The following is an 18,906-nucleotide window of genomic DNA, read 5'->3' as shown; positions in this document are numbered from 1 at the left end:
TTGTTACAATATACACACCCCAATGTGTAAAAGAAACCTATTAGGGAGAGTCTATTTGTTGCAAGAATAGGTGGAAGGGATAGCTTACAAGAACCATTTTAATTCAAAATCTACGTTCAGACCTGAGGGGGACAGTGTCTTCATATCATATATGTATTTCATTTCTGTTTTTGCTAATATTGTATTTGTGTCTTTTTTCCTCCAACTCCCTTCTATTTTCTTAATCCCTATAACCGCCATTATTGAATCCAAGGAGCATTGATGTTCTTCCCTAAAATGGTTGGATAAATTATGTTTGTCCAGTCCTTTCTTGATGCTGCGTGTATGTTCCCCCCATCGCTCCCGGAGCTTTCTTGATGTGCGTCCGACATACTGTCATTTACAGCTGCATTGGATCAGATATATGCAATTACTGCTATTACAAGTAATGAATTCTTTAATCTGCAATTTTTTGCCACTTCCTGTGGCTATGAATTCATTAACTTTTCTGGGGGTGGTGGTGTGAGATTTGCACATAATACAATCTCCACATCTATGAAAACCGGTTGTTTTCACTCTCCCCGTTTTCTTCTCTGGAATGGCACTTTTGACTAAACAGGATTTTAAATTGTTCGCTTTCTTATAGACAAACTGTGGTCTGTCCGGAATGATTTCTTTTAGGAGAGGGTCACATTTTAGAATATGTCAATGTTTTCTAATTGACTTCTCTATTGCTCGATGTTGTGTATTAAACTGAGTAATGAAGGGAATTTTCTTTGTTTGGATATTAGGTTTTTCCTTATATTCAAGTAATGTAGTTCTTTCCGTGTTCCTTATTTTCATTACTGTTTTTTCTATTTCCTCCTTGTTGTAATCTTTTTCTACAAATCTGGAGGTCATTTCTGATGCTTGTTCATTAAAAACCTTTATGTCCGAACAATTTCTCCTTATTCTTTGTATCTGGCTTCCTGGAATGCCTTTTAACCACGTTGAAAGATGGTTACTTGTTCTCAAAATATAGGAATTATTATCCGTAGGTTTGGTATAATTCTTTGTTCTGAGGATGTTGTTCTCGACATATATACACAAATCCAGGAAATGTACTTCTTTGGTGCTAACTTCAAATGTGAGACTTATGTTGAATGAATTTGTATTCAAAATATCACAGAATTTTTGTAGGTCATCTCCTTTTCCTCTCCATACAAAAATAATATCATCTATATAACGTTTCCATAATATTATGTTCTTGAAATACGAGTTATTTTCCCAAATGCACATATCTTCCCAGTATCCCATGAACATATTCGCATATGCTGGAGCGGATTTTGTTCCCATGGCTGTCCCCTGTACTTGTTGGTAATAATAGTTTTTAAACAAAAAAAAAGTTATTATTCAGGATGAAATTGATGGATTCCTTTAAAAATTCTATCTTTGTCTTATCTATATTACTGCTTTTTAGAAAATAGTCCACTGCATGGATTCCTTTGTTATGGTCTATGATGGAATATAAAGAACTTACATCGGCTGTTACAAGGATATCTCCTACCTCCCATGTAATATTTTCCAAAATACTGAGGACGTTAATGGTATCTTTTAGGTATGATCTGATTTTTATCATCTCCGGTTGTATATTGTGGTCCACGTATTCCGATAAGTTGGCAGTTATGGAATCCGTACTGGCAACAATGGGTCGTCCCGGGCGATTTTCTGTGCTTTTGTGGATCTTGGGGAGTAGATAAAACACTGGTAGGCTTGGGTTTTTATTAATAATAAATCCTGCCTCTTTCTCATTGATGGTGTTGAGAGTTTTGTATTTAGTAATTAAGGATTCCATCTCTTTCTGTATTCTTAGGCTAGGATCTGCTTTCAAAATTTTATAAGTGGTTTTATAATTTAGTTGACGGAGAGCTTCTTGTTCATAATCCTCTTTGTTCATTATGACTTTGATTCCCTCTTTATCAGATGGCTTTATGATAATATTCTTGTTTTCCTCCAAAGATTCTCTTTCTTGGTTATGTTTGGATGTTTCTTCCCCTTAGGTATAATTCTTTCTAAATCCTCTCCTACTAGTTGGTTAAATGTTTCCACATAACTTCCTTTCATGTGTGTAGGAAAAAACATAGATTTAGGTTTGAATACATTCTTGATTTCAGAGCTTGCTTCTCGCTGTGAAATGAAGAATCTTTTTAGGGTTAAGTTTCTTGTAAACTTTGGCACTTTCCTGATTGGCTGTGCGCGTCTGAGCTGTCAGACGCGCATAGCACATACCGCTCCATTATCTTTAATGGTGGGAACTTTGCGGTCAGCGGTGAGTTTACTCGCGGTCAGCCGCTGACCGCGAGTAACCTCACCGCTGACCGCAAAGTTCCCACCATTGAAGATAATGGAGCGGCTGTGCGATGTGCCGTCTGACAGCTCAGACTCGCACAGCCAATCAGGAGAGTGCCACGACGTGGCGCTCCCTGCTTGGCTGAAGGGACCCTCTGTGACAGGAGTCACGGGGGTCCCGGCATTCGGGGTGCGTGGTCCGGGTAATGCGGTTTGTTTTTTTGCCAAGTACGTGGATTACAAAACAGAAGAGGACGGAGCTACACTGGATTTTGGGGAGTATAATTTTATTTTCAGGTACACCGAACCTCGTGTCAACATAGGTAAGTATGTGTGTGTCGGTGTGCATGTATGTAATAAAGTTTTACTTTCACAGTGTCTGTGTACTGTTTTTATTTGGGTATTTTTTTGTAGTAGAACTACAGGTACCAGCGGGCCCGTTTTCCCCCGCATGCTGGTACTTGTGGTTCTCCAAGTACCAGCTTGCGGGGGAGGCTTGCTGGGACTTGTAGTTCTGCTACAAAAAACAATACTCTTATTTGACACAAGGCTATCAGCCCCCCATCCGCAGCCCTTGGATGGGGGGGGGGGGGGGGGGGGGGACAGCCTCGGGCTTCACCCCCTGGCCCTTGGGTGGCTGGAGGGAGGGACCCCTTGATTTAAGGGGTCCCCACTCCTCCAGGGGTGACTAGTTGGGGATTTAATGCCACGGCCGCAGGGACCGGTATAAAAGTGTAAAAGTGTCCCCCCGGCTGTGGCATTATCGCTCCAGCTAGTGGAGCCCGGTGCTGGTGTTAAAAATACGGGGGACCCCTACGCTTTTTGTCCCCCGTATTTTTTGCACCAGGACCGGACGCAGAGCCCGGTGCTGATTGTAAAAATACGGGGGATCCCCTGTCAATTTTTTTTTTCTGGGTTTTTTAAACACTTTTGTGCCGTCCAAAAAGTCGAATCCAGGACGCACACTATCTGTTAATTGGTCCATTTTTCGACAGCGGTACTGTCGAATCTGTTTTTTATTGAATATGTGGAATTCGGGTCCCGGCGGGAGAGTATGTGACTGTCGAATTGTGTCGAATTTAAAAACGGTCGAATTCCAGCCGGAATTTGACCGCAATTGCATATACCCCACTGCATCTAGCCAACTTAAAATAAAGTATAGCTGTGGCTGTTTTTCTTCATATGGAACTTGAGTCTGTGAAAAGGTGCCTTAGTACATGGGTGTAGTAGGGTATGCCGGCGGCAGGGCTTACGGCGACCAGCATACCGGCGCCGGAATCCCGACCGCCGGCATAGACCGCGTGGTGAGCGCAAATGAGCCCCCTGCGGGCACAGTGGCGCGCTACACGCGCCACGCTATCTATTCTCCCTCCAGGGGGGTCGTGGACCCCCAAGAGGGAGAAAAAGTGTCGGTATGCCGGCTGTCGTGATTCTGGCGCCGGTATACTGTGCGCCGGGATCCCGACAGACGGCAAACTGAAGACCACCCTTAGTACATACATGGCCAACTCTGAAAGACTACAACTCTGTGAATCTATGGAGCACAGTCTGTAGTGTCGAAATCAGCTGCATTTCTTGGCCCATAAATATGCTGCAATTTGTGAACGATTGGTTTCAGAACAATCTAATTGGCCTATAGTACCAAAGCTTATACAATATTATACCCCTTTTCCACTGCCGCTCAGTGGAAAAATCTTACCTAAAAATACCCGAATCCAGTGGCCGGGAATACATATAAGGCTGGTGAGGTGACACGGTATTTAGGTGGAACAGACAGAACAATGGATTGTACTATACTCCACAGAGGAAACTAATAGAATTCCAAGCATGGCATTGATGTGATTAATATTAAGAATATGCATTTGTTAATTTATTGCTTTTTTTTTTTTTTAAATCTTCCTGTATTTTAGGTTTTATTCAACCTGCACACCATATTTGAAAGCCATTTTCAATTCTGGCCGTGGTGCCAAAAATTCCTGCAAATCAATATATGAAGCATCTCTCATTTTTATTCTGAATTTTTTTATGATAATAATAATAATAATAATAATAAAAATGTACCTCAATCTGCTCATGTTTTGCATCCAAAAAGGGACCAAGCTGAAAAGGCAGACACATTTGTAAGATGTCATATACATAAACATTTAGATTAACTTTTATTTGTCTAAGTTTACAATCTAACCAGGATGCAGACATCTGGACGGTCTCTATTAATAACGTCCACCAGATCCTTTAGGGCATCATAAGTAATAGTGTCCGACGTGGTGAATGGGCCACAGGCCGCCATTATCATCTGTTGCGGATAATCTGCAGTACAAATTATAAAAAAAATATAAATAAAAAAAAAATAATAAAAAAAAAATATATATATATATATATATATATATATATATATATATATATATATATATAACAACTGGAAGGTGATGTCGTGGAAGAAAAAAACAAAAAACAATACAATTATGCAGACCATAAAATACAAGACATCTCTAGTTTAGATGTAATATTTCTAAGCACCAGTTTTTAAACATAATGTGGCTCCCAAAAAATACGCATTTCCTACAATTTATGAAATGCATGATTGTATAATGCAACTATTAAAAATTGGGCTTCTATAAGTGGACATGCCTTTGTCTACAAGCAGCTTTCGTACAGATACATACAACTACTGCTGTGAAATACAGTAGTTTTTCTTTCACAGCATTTTATTTTCTAAAAGTCATTTCTGTGGATAACATTACCAAAGCCACCAACAATTTGTAGGATTTTTTATTAAAGATAAATATTTTGACAAACATTCTACGTTTGTACGTATTATGGGTCTGTGAATGCTTTAGCATCTTTTGCCGCCATTTATGCCTGCATCTATGCTAATGCTAGCAAAAGCCCTTCCCTTGGTGTACAAGCATGCATCTGAATGCGTGTGGACTAGGACGCCCACACTGTACATCTGAAGTCACAACAAATCGGAAGTACAAACAGGACTTGCACCAGCCCAATGCTAGGTGCAGAGTATCTGTCACAGAATGGCCTCCAATGCATGCGATTAAAGCATCTCAGTCCACAAGCACTCCCATCAGACATAATATCTATGTGCCTGTTTAGTCACCTCTCAGTTAATGCTCAGGAACGCCCAATACATTCCCGAGTCAGTGCGGCTCTATCAGTTCTGGGACTCTCTACACAAGCACTTTGACGCATGCGCCATGTGACCTATTTAGAAATTTAGACGCATATGCAGTTTAAAAAAAACAAACCAACAATAGGATAATGACTAAACCTGAAGAATGTTTGGGTTTTGGAATGAACTAAACCAAATATCTGACTCTGCACCAAAATTAACTTTGTTTCATAACCAGAAACGTCCACCAGATTTTCCCAAGAGTCTCCTAACTCAGGCTCATGGGCAAGACTGATGGAATGAAAAAATAAAAATTAATGTTTGGTTGCCACTAGATATTGGGTTTAATCAATTCTAATTGTCCATTTTAAACGTTTAAATGAAAATCCAGTTTTGGGTCACATGAATGCATGACTGTTATTGCTATTGTAGAATAAGCTCACACAACTATGGAATGTATAGCAGTACTTTGGTCACACATAAGGACTGATTCTGAGTTGTATACAATGCCGATGTTTGCATAAATTTGCAATTTTATTTCCCTTGCATGATCAGGAATAATACTTTAATGCACTGTGATGAAAAAAAAAAAAAAACAAACGTTCGCTCATAATGCTTTCCAATGCTGGGGAAATTAATCTAATAAAAGTTAAAGGTAATACTAAACAAAAAAAAGGAAATAACTATAGAGAATTCAACCAGAATTTAAAGCAGCTATGAAAGAGGATTACTGTTAATCACCAGTAAGGCAAAGATATTAACATATTCAGCGCTGCATATATTTATACCTTTTTATGCACTATGACCCACAGTTGTGACATTTTAGCACATGGATGACGGAGAAGAGTCTTAGAATGAACACCCTAATTTTAATCATAAAAAGGTTTGTTACCATGCTAAGACTTGTAATGCCCTGCAGGAAAAATAAGATGTTGATGCACACTCTAAGCACTAAGAGCACAAATAGTCAAAACAGATAATAAGCTCTGCAAATAACATGTTATATTTGTGTTTATTAGCATGTTTGGCACAAATGTGTGCCCATTCATCACGTCATGGTGAACCTCGTCAGAAGGGTCCCTAACTCTACGAATGCATGCGTGATACACTGATCTATTCCTGCATAATATACTGGTAAAGTGAATATTGTTAGTATTCCCCACTGATTACAAACGACCTGCCTTTCAGGAATGCATAAACAACCCCAAGCAATCTGTTGTGCTCATAGGGGTCAATCCTATTAGGTTAGAGTTTGCATCATGGAACTCGCATACATCACGTGAATGTGCACACCTAAGAAATTAGATCTAATTAGAAATTCTGTATCCCGCAACTTGTGGCATGAAAAGGTGGAAAGACCATCCTAGACTCCTAAAAAGTGGCAAATGAGATAGCATGTCCATACAGTAAGCTAACAGTGACCATAAGGAAATTACCGGAGGTTCTTAAAAGGTGTCAAATGAGGACTTCTGTACAGAAAAATGTCTGTAAAGATATTTTCCAGTGTTCTTACACAAGTCTGTAAAAAGTTGGAAAAAAAAAACCTTTTAGCTCCCATCTACAAGTTTAAAAAACCCTCTCCCACCAATACAACATCAATCCCTGGCCATTTTTTTCAATACCAGGTATCGCGATTGAAAAATTGTCAATCCCAGGATTACGGGATTGGTTCGTTTCCTGTGTCCACAACCCGCACACAACTCACCACCATGGTACTTGGGAGGGTGGGGGGATAACTTCCTCCGGTTCGTTGAGGTCCATGCGACGGGTGGCTGGCTGTGCAGCGTGACCTCTGACTTCACGTCACGCTGCACAGGGGGAGCCGGCCACTATCAGAGCCTCCTGAGGACACTCAACACTGCCCAGCATAAAAGACAAAAAACAAAGGACAGCCTGATCCCGAAATCCCCGGGATTGGCCACCCTAAACATGGGTATATTTACTAAGGTACGGGTTTGTAGAAGTGAATGTTGCCCATAGCAACCAGATTCTAGCTATTATCTGTCAGAAGGTGCTGGACAAATTAAGTAGAATCTGATTGGTTTCTATGGGCAACATCTCCACTTCTATAAAACCGCATTGTAGTACATATACTCCACATCATTTAACCCATTTTTCAGCTCTTTAGAGAAATTCACGTGAAAACAGACGTCTTTATTGGCCATACTTTGCTATATAAATAACTTCAAGGGATGTACCAGAGGTTCTGCACCTGGTATTCCTTATAATAAAATGTTTCCCTACCTTCTCACTTGCTCAGGGGGTTGCGCACAAAAAAACCAATGCAAATTTCCTCTGAAAAAGCAATGAAAGTTTGGAATTGGATTGAGAAACCGTACTCATACTTAATAGAATTGACCCCATAGTCTTCAAATCTGACCTCAGCTGTGAAAAGAATATTCACAGAAGTGGTTTCATCTTTGATATCTGTGCCCGGCAATGAAGCGTTTTCCTTAGGTTTGACTCATGACCAGTACAACAGACAATAAATAATTCAAGAAGCCTTTGCAGAGAACTTACTATTACCATTTTCATAATTAGAATCGCCTTTATTGGCCAGGCATTCATGCACATACTAAGAATTTGTCTTCGGTTTGCTATACAACAGCCAAGTAGGTAACAGATAAGCAGGGGGGAAAGGGGGGGGGGGGGGGGGGGTAGAAGTAAAGTCATATAGATAGGTATACCATAGGGACACAAGTGGGTTACATGTACGACTAGTCAGTTAGTGTTCAGGAGATCAGCGGGCGGACCGCTTGGGGAAAAACTTGGAGGCTTCTGGTGGACCCGGCGGGGACGGCCCTGTAACGCTTGCCTGAAGGAAGCAAGTTAAACATGCTGTGGCAGGGTGTAGCTGGTCCTTTACTATCTTCGTTGCCCGCTTTTTAGCACTGGACAGGTACAGGTCCTTGACTGAGGGAAGGCCGGCCCGATGATCTTCTCTGCGGTTCTGACCACCTTTTGGAGCCTGCACCTGTCCTTCGCGCTGGCGGAGCAGTACCATACCAGAATCGAGGAGCACAGCACCGACACCACAATCGCGGAGTAGAAAAGGAGAAGCTTCTGTGGGATGTTGAACTTCCTTAGTTGCCTGAGGAAGAACAGTGGCGTTGGAGCCCCATTTAAGGTCCCGGAAGATTGTGGTCCCTAGGAACTTGAAGGAGTCCACTAGCGATACCACACTGTCGGCAATTGTTAGCGGATGTGCACTAGCTGACTTCTTCCTGAAGTCCACCATCATCTCGACAGTTTTGAGGGGGTTGAGCTCAAGGTTGTTGTGGCTGCACCACTGGGCCAGCCGGTCTACTTCCCGTCTATAGGCCGTTTCGTCCCTGTCTTTGATGAGGCTGATGACGGTGGTGTCGTCGGCGAATTTGATGATCTTTACTGAATGCGCAGTAATTTGTGTACAGGGAGAAGAGCAAGGGTGAGAGGACACAGCCCTGAGGAGCCCCTGTACTAATGGACAGCACTTGAGAGGTGAATTCCCCCGCTTTCACCACCTGTGTCCTGTCAGGAAGTCTACTATCCAGGAACAGGTAGCTTCTGGGACCCCTAGGCAAAGTAATTTGGGGTGGAGGATGCTGGGGACGATTGTATTGAAGGCTGAGCTGAAATCGACAAACAGAACCCTCGCGTAAGTACTGGGAATGTCTAGCTGCTGTAGAATGTAGTGCAGACCCAGGTTGACTGCATCCTCGACCTGGGCCTGCACTACATTCTACAGCACCTAGACATTCCCGGTATTAATACCAATTCCATAAAAAGGAATTTAAGAAAATAAAATAAATAAATATTACATTAAAATTGCAGCTGAAGAGGATGTAATCATAGGTTGCCAACTGTTTATATGGTAGGAATAAAAAAAATAAGATTTTACTCACCGGTAAATCTATTTCTCGTAGTCCGTAGTGGATGCTGGGAACTCCGAAAGGACCATGGGGAATAGCGGCTCCGCAGGAGACTGGGCACAACTAAAGAAAGCTTTTAGGTCACCTGGTGTGCACTGGCTCCTCCCACTATGACCCTCCTCCAAGCCTCAGTTAGGACACTGTGCCCGGACGAGCTGACATAATAAGGAAGGATTTTGAATCCCGGGTAAGACTCTTACCAGCCACACCAATCACACTGTATAACTCGTGATACAATACCCAGTTTAACAGTATGAAAAACAACTGAGCCTCTCAACAGATGGCTCAACAATAACCCTTTAGTTAACAGTAACTATGTACAAGTATTGCAGACAATCCGCACTTGGGACGGGCGCCCAGCATCCACTACGGACTACGAGAAATAGATTTACCGGTGAGTAAAATCTTATTTTCTCTGACGTCCTAGTGGATGCTGGGAACTCCGAAAGGACCATGGGGATTATACCAAAGCTCCCAAACGGGCGGGAGAGTGCGGATGACTCTGCAGCACCGAATGAGAGAACTCAAGGTCCTCCTCAGCCAGGGTATCAAATCTGTAGACTTTTGCAAACGTGTTTGCCCCTGACCAAGTAACAGCTCGGCAAAGTTGTAAAGCCGAGACCCCTCGGGCAGCCGCCCAAGATGAGCCCACCTTCCTTGTGGAATGGGCTTTTACTGATTTAGGATGCGGCAGTCCAGCCGCAGAATGCGCCTGCTGAATTGTGCTACAAATCCAGCGAGCAATAGTCTGCTTAGAAGCAGGAGCACCCAGCTTGTTGGGTGCATACAGGATAAATAGCGAGTCAGTTTTCCTGACTCCAGCCGTCCTGGAAACATAAATTTTCAAGGCCCTGACTACGTCCGGCAACTTGGAATCCTCCAAGTCCCTAGTAGCCGCAGGCACCACAATAGGTTGGTTCAAGTGAAAAGCTGATACCACCTTAGGGAGAAACTGAGGACGAGTCCTCAATTCTGCCCTATCCATATGGAAAATCAGATAAGGGCTTTTACATGACAAAGCTGCCAATTCTGACACACGCCTGGCCGAAGCCAAGGCCAATAACATGACCACTTTCCACGTGAGATTTTAGATCCACGGTTTTAAGTGGCTCAAACCAATGTGATTTTAAGAAACTCAACACCACGTTGAGATCCCAAGGTGCCACTGGAGGCACAAACGGGGGCTGAATATGCAGCACTCCCTTCACAAACGTCTGAACTTCAGGTAGTGAAGCCAGTTCTTTCTGGAAGAAAATCGACAGAGCCGAGATCTGTACCTTAATGGAGCCTAATTTCAGGCCCATAGTCACTCCTGCTTGTAGGAAATGCAGAAATCGACCTAGTTGAAATTCCTCTGTTGGAGCCTTTTTGGCCTCACACCAAGCAACATATTTCCGCCATATGCAGTGATAATGCTTTGCAGTTACATCTTTCCTGGCTTTAATCAGCGTAGGAATGACCTCCTCCGGAATGCCCTTTTCCTTCAGGATCCGGCGTTCAACCGCCATGCCGTCAAACGCAGCCGCGGTAAGTCTTGGAACAGACAGGGCCCCTGCTGCAGCAGGTCCGGTCTGAGCGGCAGAGGCCATGGGTCCTCTGAGATCATCTCTTGAAGTTCCGGGTACCACGCTCGTCTTGGCCAATCCGGAACCACGAGTATTGTTCTTACTCCTCGTTTTCTTATTATTCTCAGTACCCTTGGTATGAGAGGCAGAGGAGGGAACACATAAACTGACTGGTACACCCACGGTGTCACCAGAGCGTCCACAGCTATCGCCTGAGGGTCCCTTGACCTGGCGCAATATCTCTCTAGTTTTTTGTTTAGGCGGGACGCCATCATGTCCACTTGTGGACGTTCCCATCGATTTACAATCAGCGTGAAGACTTCTGGATGAAGTCCCCACTCTCCCGGGTGGAGGTCGTGCCTGCTGAGAAAGTCTGCTTCCCAGTTGTCCACTCCCGGAATGAACACTGCTGACAGTGCTAGTACGTGATTTTCCGCCCATCGGAGAATCCTTGTGGCTTCTGCCATTGCCATCCTGCTTCTTGTGCCGCCCTGTCGATTTACATGGGCGACTGCCGTGATGTTGTCTGACTGGATCAGTACTGGCTGGTGTAGAAGCAGGGATTTTGCCTGACTTAGGGCGTTGTAAATGGCCCTTAGTTCCAGAATATTTATGTGTAGGGAAGTCTCCTGACTCGACCATAGTCCTTGGAAGTTTCTTCCCTGTGTGACTGCCCCCCAGCCCCGAAGGCTGGCATCCGTGGTCACCAGGACCCAGTCCTGTATGCCGAATCTGCGGCCCTCTAGAAGATGAGCACTCTGCAGCCACCACAGCAGAGACACCCTGGTTCTTGGAGACAGGGTTATTAGGCGATGCATCTGAAGATGCGATCCGGACCATTGGTCCAACAGGTCCCACTGAAAGATTCTGGCATGGAACCTGCCGAAAGGAATTGCTTCGTAAGAAGCCACCATCTTTCCCAGGACCCGCGTGCAGTGATGCACCGATACCTGTTTCGGTTTCAGGAGGTCTCTGACTAGAGATGACAGCTCCTTGGCTTTCTCCTCCGGGAGAAACACTTTTTTCTGGACTGTGTCCAGGATCATACCCAGGAACAGTAGACGTGTCGTCGGAACCAGCTGTGATTTTGGAATATTCAGAATCCAACCGTGCTGGTGTAGCACCTCCTGAGATAGTGCTACTCCCACCAACAACTGCTCCTTGGACCTCGCCTTTATTAGGAGATCGTCCAAGTACGGGATAATTAAAACTCCCTTTCTTCGAAGGAGTATCATCATTTCCGCCATTACTTTGGTAAACATCCTCGGTGCCGTGGAGAGTCCAAACGGCAGCGTCTGGAATTGGTAATGGCAATCCTGCACCACAAATCTGAGGTACTCCTGGTGAGGATAGTAAATGGGGACATGCAGGTAAGCATCCTTGATGTCCAGGGATACCATGTAATCCCCCTCGTCCAGGCTTGCAATAACTGCCCTGAGCGATTCCATCTTGAACTTGAATTTTTTTATGTATGTGTTCAAGGATTTCAAATTTAAAATGGGTCTCACCGAACCGTCCGGTTTCGGTACCACAAATAGTGTGGAATAGTAACCCCGTCCTTGTTGAAGTAGGGGCACCTTGACTATCACCTGCTGGGAATACAGCTTGTGAATTGCCTCTAGCACAGCCTCCCTGCCTGAGGGAGTTGTCGGCAAGGCAGATTTTAGGAACCGGTGGGGTGGAGACGCCTCGAATTCCAGTTTGTACCCTTGAGATACTATTGGCAGGATCCAGGGATCCACCTGTGAGTGAGCCCACTGATCGCTGAAATTTTTGAGGCGGCCACCCACCGTACCTGGCTCCGCCTGTGGAGCCCCACCGTCATGCGGCGGACTTGGAAGAAGCGGGGGAGGACTTTTGCTCCTGGGAACCTGCTGTTTGTTGCAGCCTTTTTCCCCTACCTCTGCCTCTGGACAGAAAGGACCCGCCTTTTCCACGCCTGTTTTTCTGAGTCCGAAAGGACTGTACCTGATAAAACTGCGCCTTCTTAGGCTGTGAGGGAACATGGGGTAAAAATGCTGACTTCCCAGCAGTTGCTGTGGAAACTAGGTCCGAGAGACCATCCCCGAATAACTCCTCACCCTTATAAGGCAAAACTTCCATGTGCCTTTTTGAATCTGCATCCCCTGTCCACTGGCGAGTCCATAAGCCTCTCCTAGCAGAAATGGACAGTGCACTTATTTTAGATGCCAGCCGGCAGATCTCCCTCTGTGCATCTCTCATGTATAAGACTGAGTCTTTTATATGCTCTATGGTTAGCAGAATAGTGTCCCTGTCTAGGGTGTCAATATTTTCTGACAGGGAATCTGACCACGCAGCGGCAGCACTGCACATCCATGCTGACGCAATAGCAGGTCTAAGTATAATGCCTGAGTGTGTATATACAGACTTCAGGATAGCCTCCTGCTTTCTATCAGCAGGTTCCTTGAGGGCGGCCGTATCCGGAGACGGTAGTGCCACCTTTTTAGACAAACGTGTGAGCGCTTTATCCACCCTAGGTGGTGTCTCCCAACGTGACCTATCCTCTGGCGGGAAAGGGAACGCCATTAGTAACTTCTTAGAGATTACCAATCTTTTATCAGGGAAAGCCCACGCTTCTTCACACACTTCATTTAATTCTTCTGATGGGGGAAAGACTACGGGTAGTTTTTTCTCCCCAAACCTAATACCCTTTTTAGTGGTACCTGGGTTTATATCAGAAATTTGTAACACCTCTTTCATTGCTTCAATCATGCAACGAATGGCCTTAGTGGACATTAGACTAGACTCATCGTCGTCGACACTGGTGTCAGTATCCGTGTCGACATCCGCGTCTGCCATCTGAGGTAGCGGGCGTTTTAGAGCCCCCGATGGCCTTTGAGACGCCTGGACAGGCACGAGCCGAGAAGCCGGCTGTCCCGCATTTGGCATGTCGTCAAATTTTTTGTGTAAGGAGTCGACACGTGCACGCAATTCCTTCCATAAGTCCATCCACTCAGGTGTCTGCCCCGCAGGGGGTGACATCCCTTCTATAGGCATCTGCTCCGCCTCCACATCATTATCCTCATCAAACATGTCGACACAGCCGTACCGACACACCGCACACACACAGGGAATGCTCTAACAGAGGACAGGACCCACAAAAGCCCTTTGGGGAGACAGAGTGAGAGTATGCCAGCACACACCAGAGCGCTATATAATGCAGGGACTAACTGAATTATGTCCCCTATAGCTGCTGTTATATATACTGCGCCTAAATTTAGTGCCCCCCCTCTCTTTTTTACCCTTTTCTGTAGTGTAGACTGCAGGGGAGAGCCAGGGAGCTTCCTTCCAGCGGAGCTGTGAGGGAGAAATGGCGCCAGTGTGCTGAAGGAGATAGCTCCGCCCCTTTTTCGCAGACTATTCTCCCGCTTTTTTATGGATTCTGGCAGGGGTAATTATCACATATATAGCCTCTGGGGCTATATATTGTGGTATTTTTGCCAGCCAAGGTCTTTTTATTGCTGCTCAGGGCGCCCCCCCCTAGCGCCCTGCACCCTCAGTGACCGGAGTGTGAAGTGTGTATGAGGAGCAATGGCGCACAGCTGCAGTGCTGTGCGCTACCTTGGTGAAGACTGATGTCTTCTGCCGCCGATTTTCCGGACCTCTTCTTACTTCTGGCTCTGTAAGGGGGGCGGCGGCGCGGCTCCGGGACCGAACACCAAGGCCAGTTCCATGCGGTCGGTCCCTCTGGAGCTAATGGTGTCCAGTAGCCTAAGAAGCCCAAGCTAGCTGCAAGCAGGTAGGTTCGCTTCTTCTCCCCTTAGTCCCTCGCTGCAGTGAGCTATGTTGCCAGCAGGTCTCACTGTAAAATAAAAAACCTAATTATATACTTTCTTTCTAGAAGCTCAGGAGAGCCCCTAGTGTGCATCCAACCTCGGCCGGGCACAAAATCTAACTGAGGCTTGGAGGAGGGTCATAGTGGGAGGAGCCAGTGCACACCAGGTGACCTAAAAGCTTTCTTTAGTTGTGCCCAGTCTCCTGCGGAGCCGCTATTCCCCATGGTCCTTTCGGAGTTCCCAGCATCCACTAGGACGTCAGAGAAATATAAGACCACAAAAGGTTTTTCAATTTTGAAGTCAAAATAAATTAGAATGGACAACAGTTATATACTCTCGTAAATAAAGGAGTGTTATGGTAGACTTACCATGGTTAACTCTTTCTGCAAGGTACATTGGGTTCCACAGGGAAACATCGGGGTGTAGAGTGGATCTTGATCCAAAGGCACCAACAGGCTAAAGCTTTAGGCTGTCACAGGATGCACTGGGGCCTCCTCTATAACCCCACCTCCAGGCACTGTGAGCTCAGTTTCATTAACCAGTCCAATACAGGAGCAGGCAAGAGATAAGGCAGATGTTAGTCACATAGAACTACATTCTCATGACAGGAGAAGGGACCAGCGGCTAATGCCATACAAACCATAGAAGCTAGGTGCGTCAGGGTGGGCACCCTGTGGGACACAATGTACCTCGCAGAAAGAGTTAACCTTGGTAAGTCTACCATAACGCTCCTTTTCTGCAGCAGGGTACATTGTGTTCCACAGTGAAACATCAGGGATATCCTAAAGCAGTTAGTCAAGGGAGTGGACGCGCCTTAGTGGCTATGAGAATCCGGCGTCCAAAGGAAGCATCCTGGGAGGTGGAATTATCAAAGGCATAGAACCTAATGAATGTGTTCACTGAGGACCACATAGCCGCTTTGCACAATTGTTCTGCAGACGCACCACGGCGGGCCGCCCAAGAAGGTCCATCAGACCAAATAGAATGGGCTTTAAGAGCAGCAGGAGCTGTTAAGATTGTGCAATCACCATTCTTATCCATCTGGCCAAGATTTGCTTATTCGCAGGCTCGCCATGTTTGTGGAAACCAAACAAGACAAAAAGAGCATCTGACCTCCTGATAGAGGCAGTCCTCTCCACATATATACGGAGAGCCCATACCACATCCAAAGACCACTCTTTGGAGGACAAATCAGAAGAGATGAAGGCCGGAACCACAATCTCTTGGTTAAGGTTAAAAGAGGACACCACCTTAGGCAAATAACCTGGGCGAGTTCCAAGAACTGCTCGTACACAATGAAAATATGAGACAGGGTGGACGACAGGACAGTGTGCCTAAGTCCGACCCTTCTAGCAGAGGCAATAGCCAGCAAAACAAGATCTTGGCCGTGAGCCATTTAAGGTTTACCGTCTCAAGAGGTTCAAATGGAGACTCTTGCAGGGCATTCAGGACAACAGACAGATCCCATGGAGCCACAGGAGGGACATAGGGAGGCTGAATCCGTAAGACACCCTGAGTGAATGTTAGAATGTCAGGTATAGACGCAATTTTCCTCTGACACCATACCGACAAGGCAGATAGGTGAACCTTGAGGGAGGCCAAACGAAGGCTTAAGTCCAGGCTTCATTGCACAAAAGCCAGTACTCTGAAAGTTCTGAATCTGTATGCATCATAATTCTTATCAGCACACCAGGTGAAGTGAGAATTTCAGACCCTGTAATAAATCCGGGCAGATGCCGGATTGCAGGCTTTCAACAAAGTTTGAGTGACCGCCTCAGAGAATCCTTTGGCCTTCAGGAGTGATGCTTCAAGAGCCACGCCGTCAAAGCCAGTCTGGCCATGTCCGGATAAAGATAAGGGCCCTGTACGAGGAGGTCTGGGCGCTGAGGAAGTAGAACGGGATGCTCTGTCGATAGACCCTGCAGGTCTGAGAACCAATGCCGTCTGGGCCACGCTTGAGCGACTAGAAGTAGAAATCCTCTTGCTGTCCGTTGTCAGCAGGACCCACTCGGCCACTGCTCAATTGCTGGTCCTGTAGCCACCAGGTCAGCGACAGACGAACCTCCAGAGTCAAAATGATCATGTGAGATCTGATCCGGTGAGGTAGGCCGTCCCACTTGGAAAGGATTAACCTCTGTAGAGGGCAGGAATGAAATTGAGCATACTCTACAATGTCGAATGCCGACACCATCAGGCCAAGTAATTGCATCGCCGAGTGTATTGACATTCTGTGGCAACAAAGGAAGTTTCAGGACCTTTTCTGGAAACAGAAACAGTCGTTGACTGTGTGTGTCCAAGAGTGCCCCCAGGTGCATCATGCTCTGAGCTGGGACCAGTGAGGATATCTTCCAACTGATGAGCCACCCGTGGGCCTGTAGGAAGCTTACCGTCCGTTGCAGATGACTAGGGAGGACGTTGTGGTTGTTTGCCAGAATCAGCAAGTCATCCAGATATGGTAGGATCCTGACTCCCTGGCAACAGAGATGGGCTGTCATTACGGCCATGACCTTAGTGAAGATCCGAGGAGCCGTAGCCAGTCCAAACGGCACAGCCTGGAACTGGTAGTGGATGTTGCCAATAGCAAACCGCAGAAACTGCTGATGCAACATGGCAATAGGTATATCCAAGTACGCATCCTGTATATCTAGGGATACTATATAGTCTCCGGGTTCCATAACCAGTACACAAATAATGTATACAGAGCCCATTTGCACAGATAAAACATTCTAGCAATCTAATAATAAGAATTTACTCACCGGTAATTCTATTTCTCGTAGTCCGTAGTGGATGCTGGGACTCCGTAAGGACCATGGGGAATAGCGGCTCCGCAGGAGACTGGGCACAACTAAAAGAAAGCTTTAGACTACTGGTGTGCACTGGCTCCTCCCACTATGACCCTCCTCCAGACTTCAGTTAGAATCTTGTGCCCGGAAGAGCTGACACAATAAGGAAGGATTTTGAATCCCGGGTAAGACTCATACCAGCCACACCAATCACACCGTATAACTCGTGATACAAAACCCAGTTAACAGTATGATAACAACTGAGCCTCTCAACAGATGGCTCAACAATAACCCTTTAGTTAAACAATAACTATATACAAGTATTGCAGACAATCCGCACTTGGGATGGGCACCCAGCATCCACTACGGACTACGAGAAATAGAATTACCGGTGAGTAAATTCTTATTTTCTCTGACGTCCTAAGTGGATGCTGGGACTCCGTAAGGACCATGGGGATTATACCAAAGCTCCCAAACTGGCGGGAGAGCGCGGATGACTCTGCAGCACCGAATGGGCAAACTCTAGGTCCTCCTCAGCCAGGGTGTCAAACTTGTAGAATTTAGCAAATGTGTTTGACCACGACCAAGTAGCTGCTCGGCAAAGTTGTAGAGCCGAGACCCCTCGGGCAGCCGCCCAAGAAGAGCCCACCTTCCTCGTGGAATGGGCTTTCACTGATTTAGGATGCGGCAGTCCAGCCGCAGAATGTGCAAGCTGAATCGTACTACAGATCCAGCGAGCAATAGTCTGCTTTGAAGCAGGTGCACCCAACTTGTTGGGCGCATACAGGATAAATAGCGAGTCAGTCTTTCTGACTCCAGCTGTCCTGGAAACATACATTTTCAGGGCCCTGACTACGTCCAACAACTTGGAAGCTTCCAAGTCTTTAGTAGCCGCAGGCACCACGATAGGTTGGTTCAGATGAAAGGCTGATACCACCTTAGGGAGAAATTGGGGACGAGTCCTCAATTCTGCCCTATCCATATGGAAAATCAGATAAGGGCTTTTACATGACAAAGCCGCCAATTCTGATACATGCCTGGCCGAAGCCAAGGCCAACAACATGACCACTTTCCACGTGAGATACTTCAATTCCACGGTTTTAAGTGGCTCAAACCAATGTGACTTTAGGAAATCCAACACCACGTTGAGATCCCAAGGTGCCACTGGAGGCACAAAAGGGGGCTGAATATGCAGCACTCCCTTAACAAAAGTTTGAACTTCAGGTAGTGAAGCCAGTTCTCTCTGGAAGAAAATCGATAGAGCCGAAATCTGGACCTTAATGGTACCCAATTTTAGGCCCATAGTCACCCCTGACTGTAGGAAGTGCAGGAAACGGCCCAGTTGAAATTCCTCAGTTGGGGCCTTCCTGGCCTCACACCACGCAACATATTTTCGCCATATGCGGTGATAATGGTTTGCAG

The 18,906-nt window shown here is 45.7% G+C and overlaps 1 protein-coding gene across 1 annotated transcript in view; it reads right to left on the bottom strand.

Annotated features, from left to right (window-relative positions):
• The window catches only part of POLA2 (DNA polymerase alpha 2, accessory subunit), a 254,105-nt gene that overhangs the window by 51,595 nt on the left and 183,604 nt on the right, over positions 1-18,906 (bottom strand). Inside the window, exons 12-13 of the mRNA XM_063944856.1 lie at positions 4,490-4,614; positions 4,369-4,407 (exon numbers count right to left, since the gene is read on the bottom strand). Coding sequence (XP_063800926.1) covers positions 4,369-4,407; positions 4,490-4,614 — 164 coding nt within the window. The remainder of the gene's footprint in view (positions 1-4,368; positions 4,408-4,489; positions 4,615-18,906) is intronic.

This window comes from Pseudophryne corroboree, chromosome 11 (assembly GCF_028390025.1).
Source record: "Pseudophryne corroboree isolate aPseCor3 chromosome 11, aPseCor3.hap2, whole genome shotgun sequence".
Lineage (NCBI taxonomy): Eukaryota > Metazoa > Chordata > Amphibia > Anura > Myobatrachidae > Pseudophryne > Pseudophryne corroboree.
Note: the sequence above shows the minus strand (reverse complement) of the source record. Positions and strands in the feature narration are given on the sequence as shown.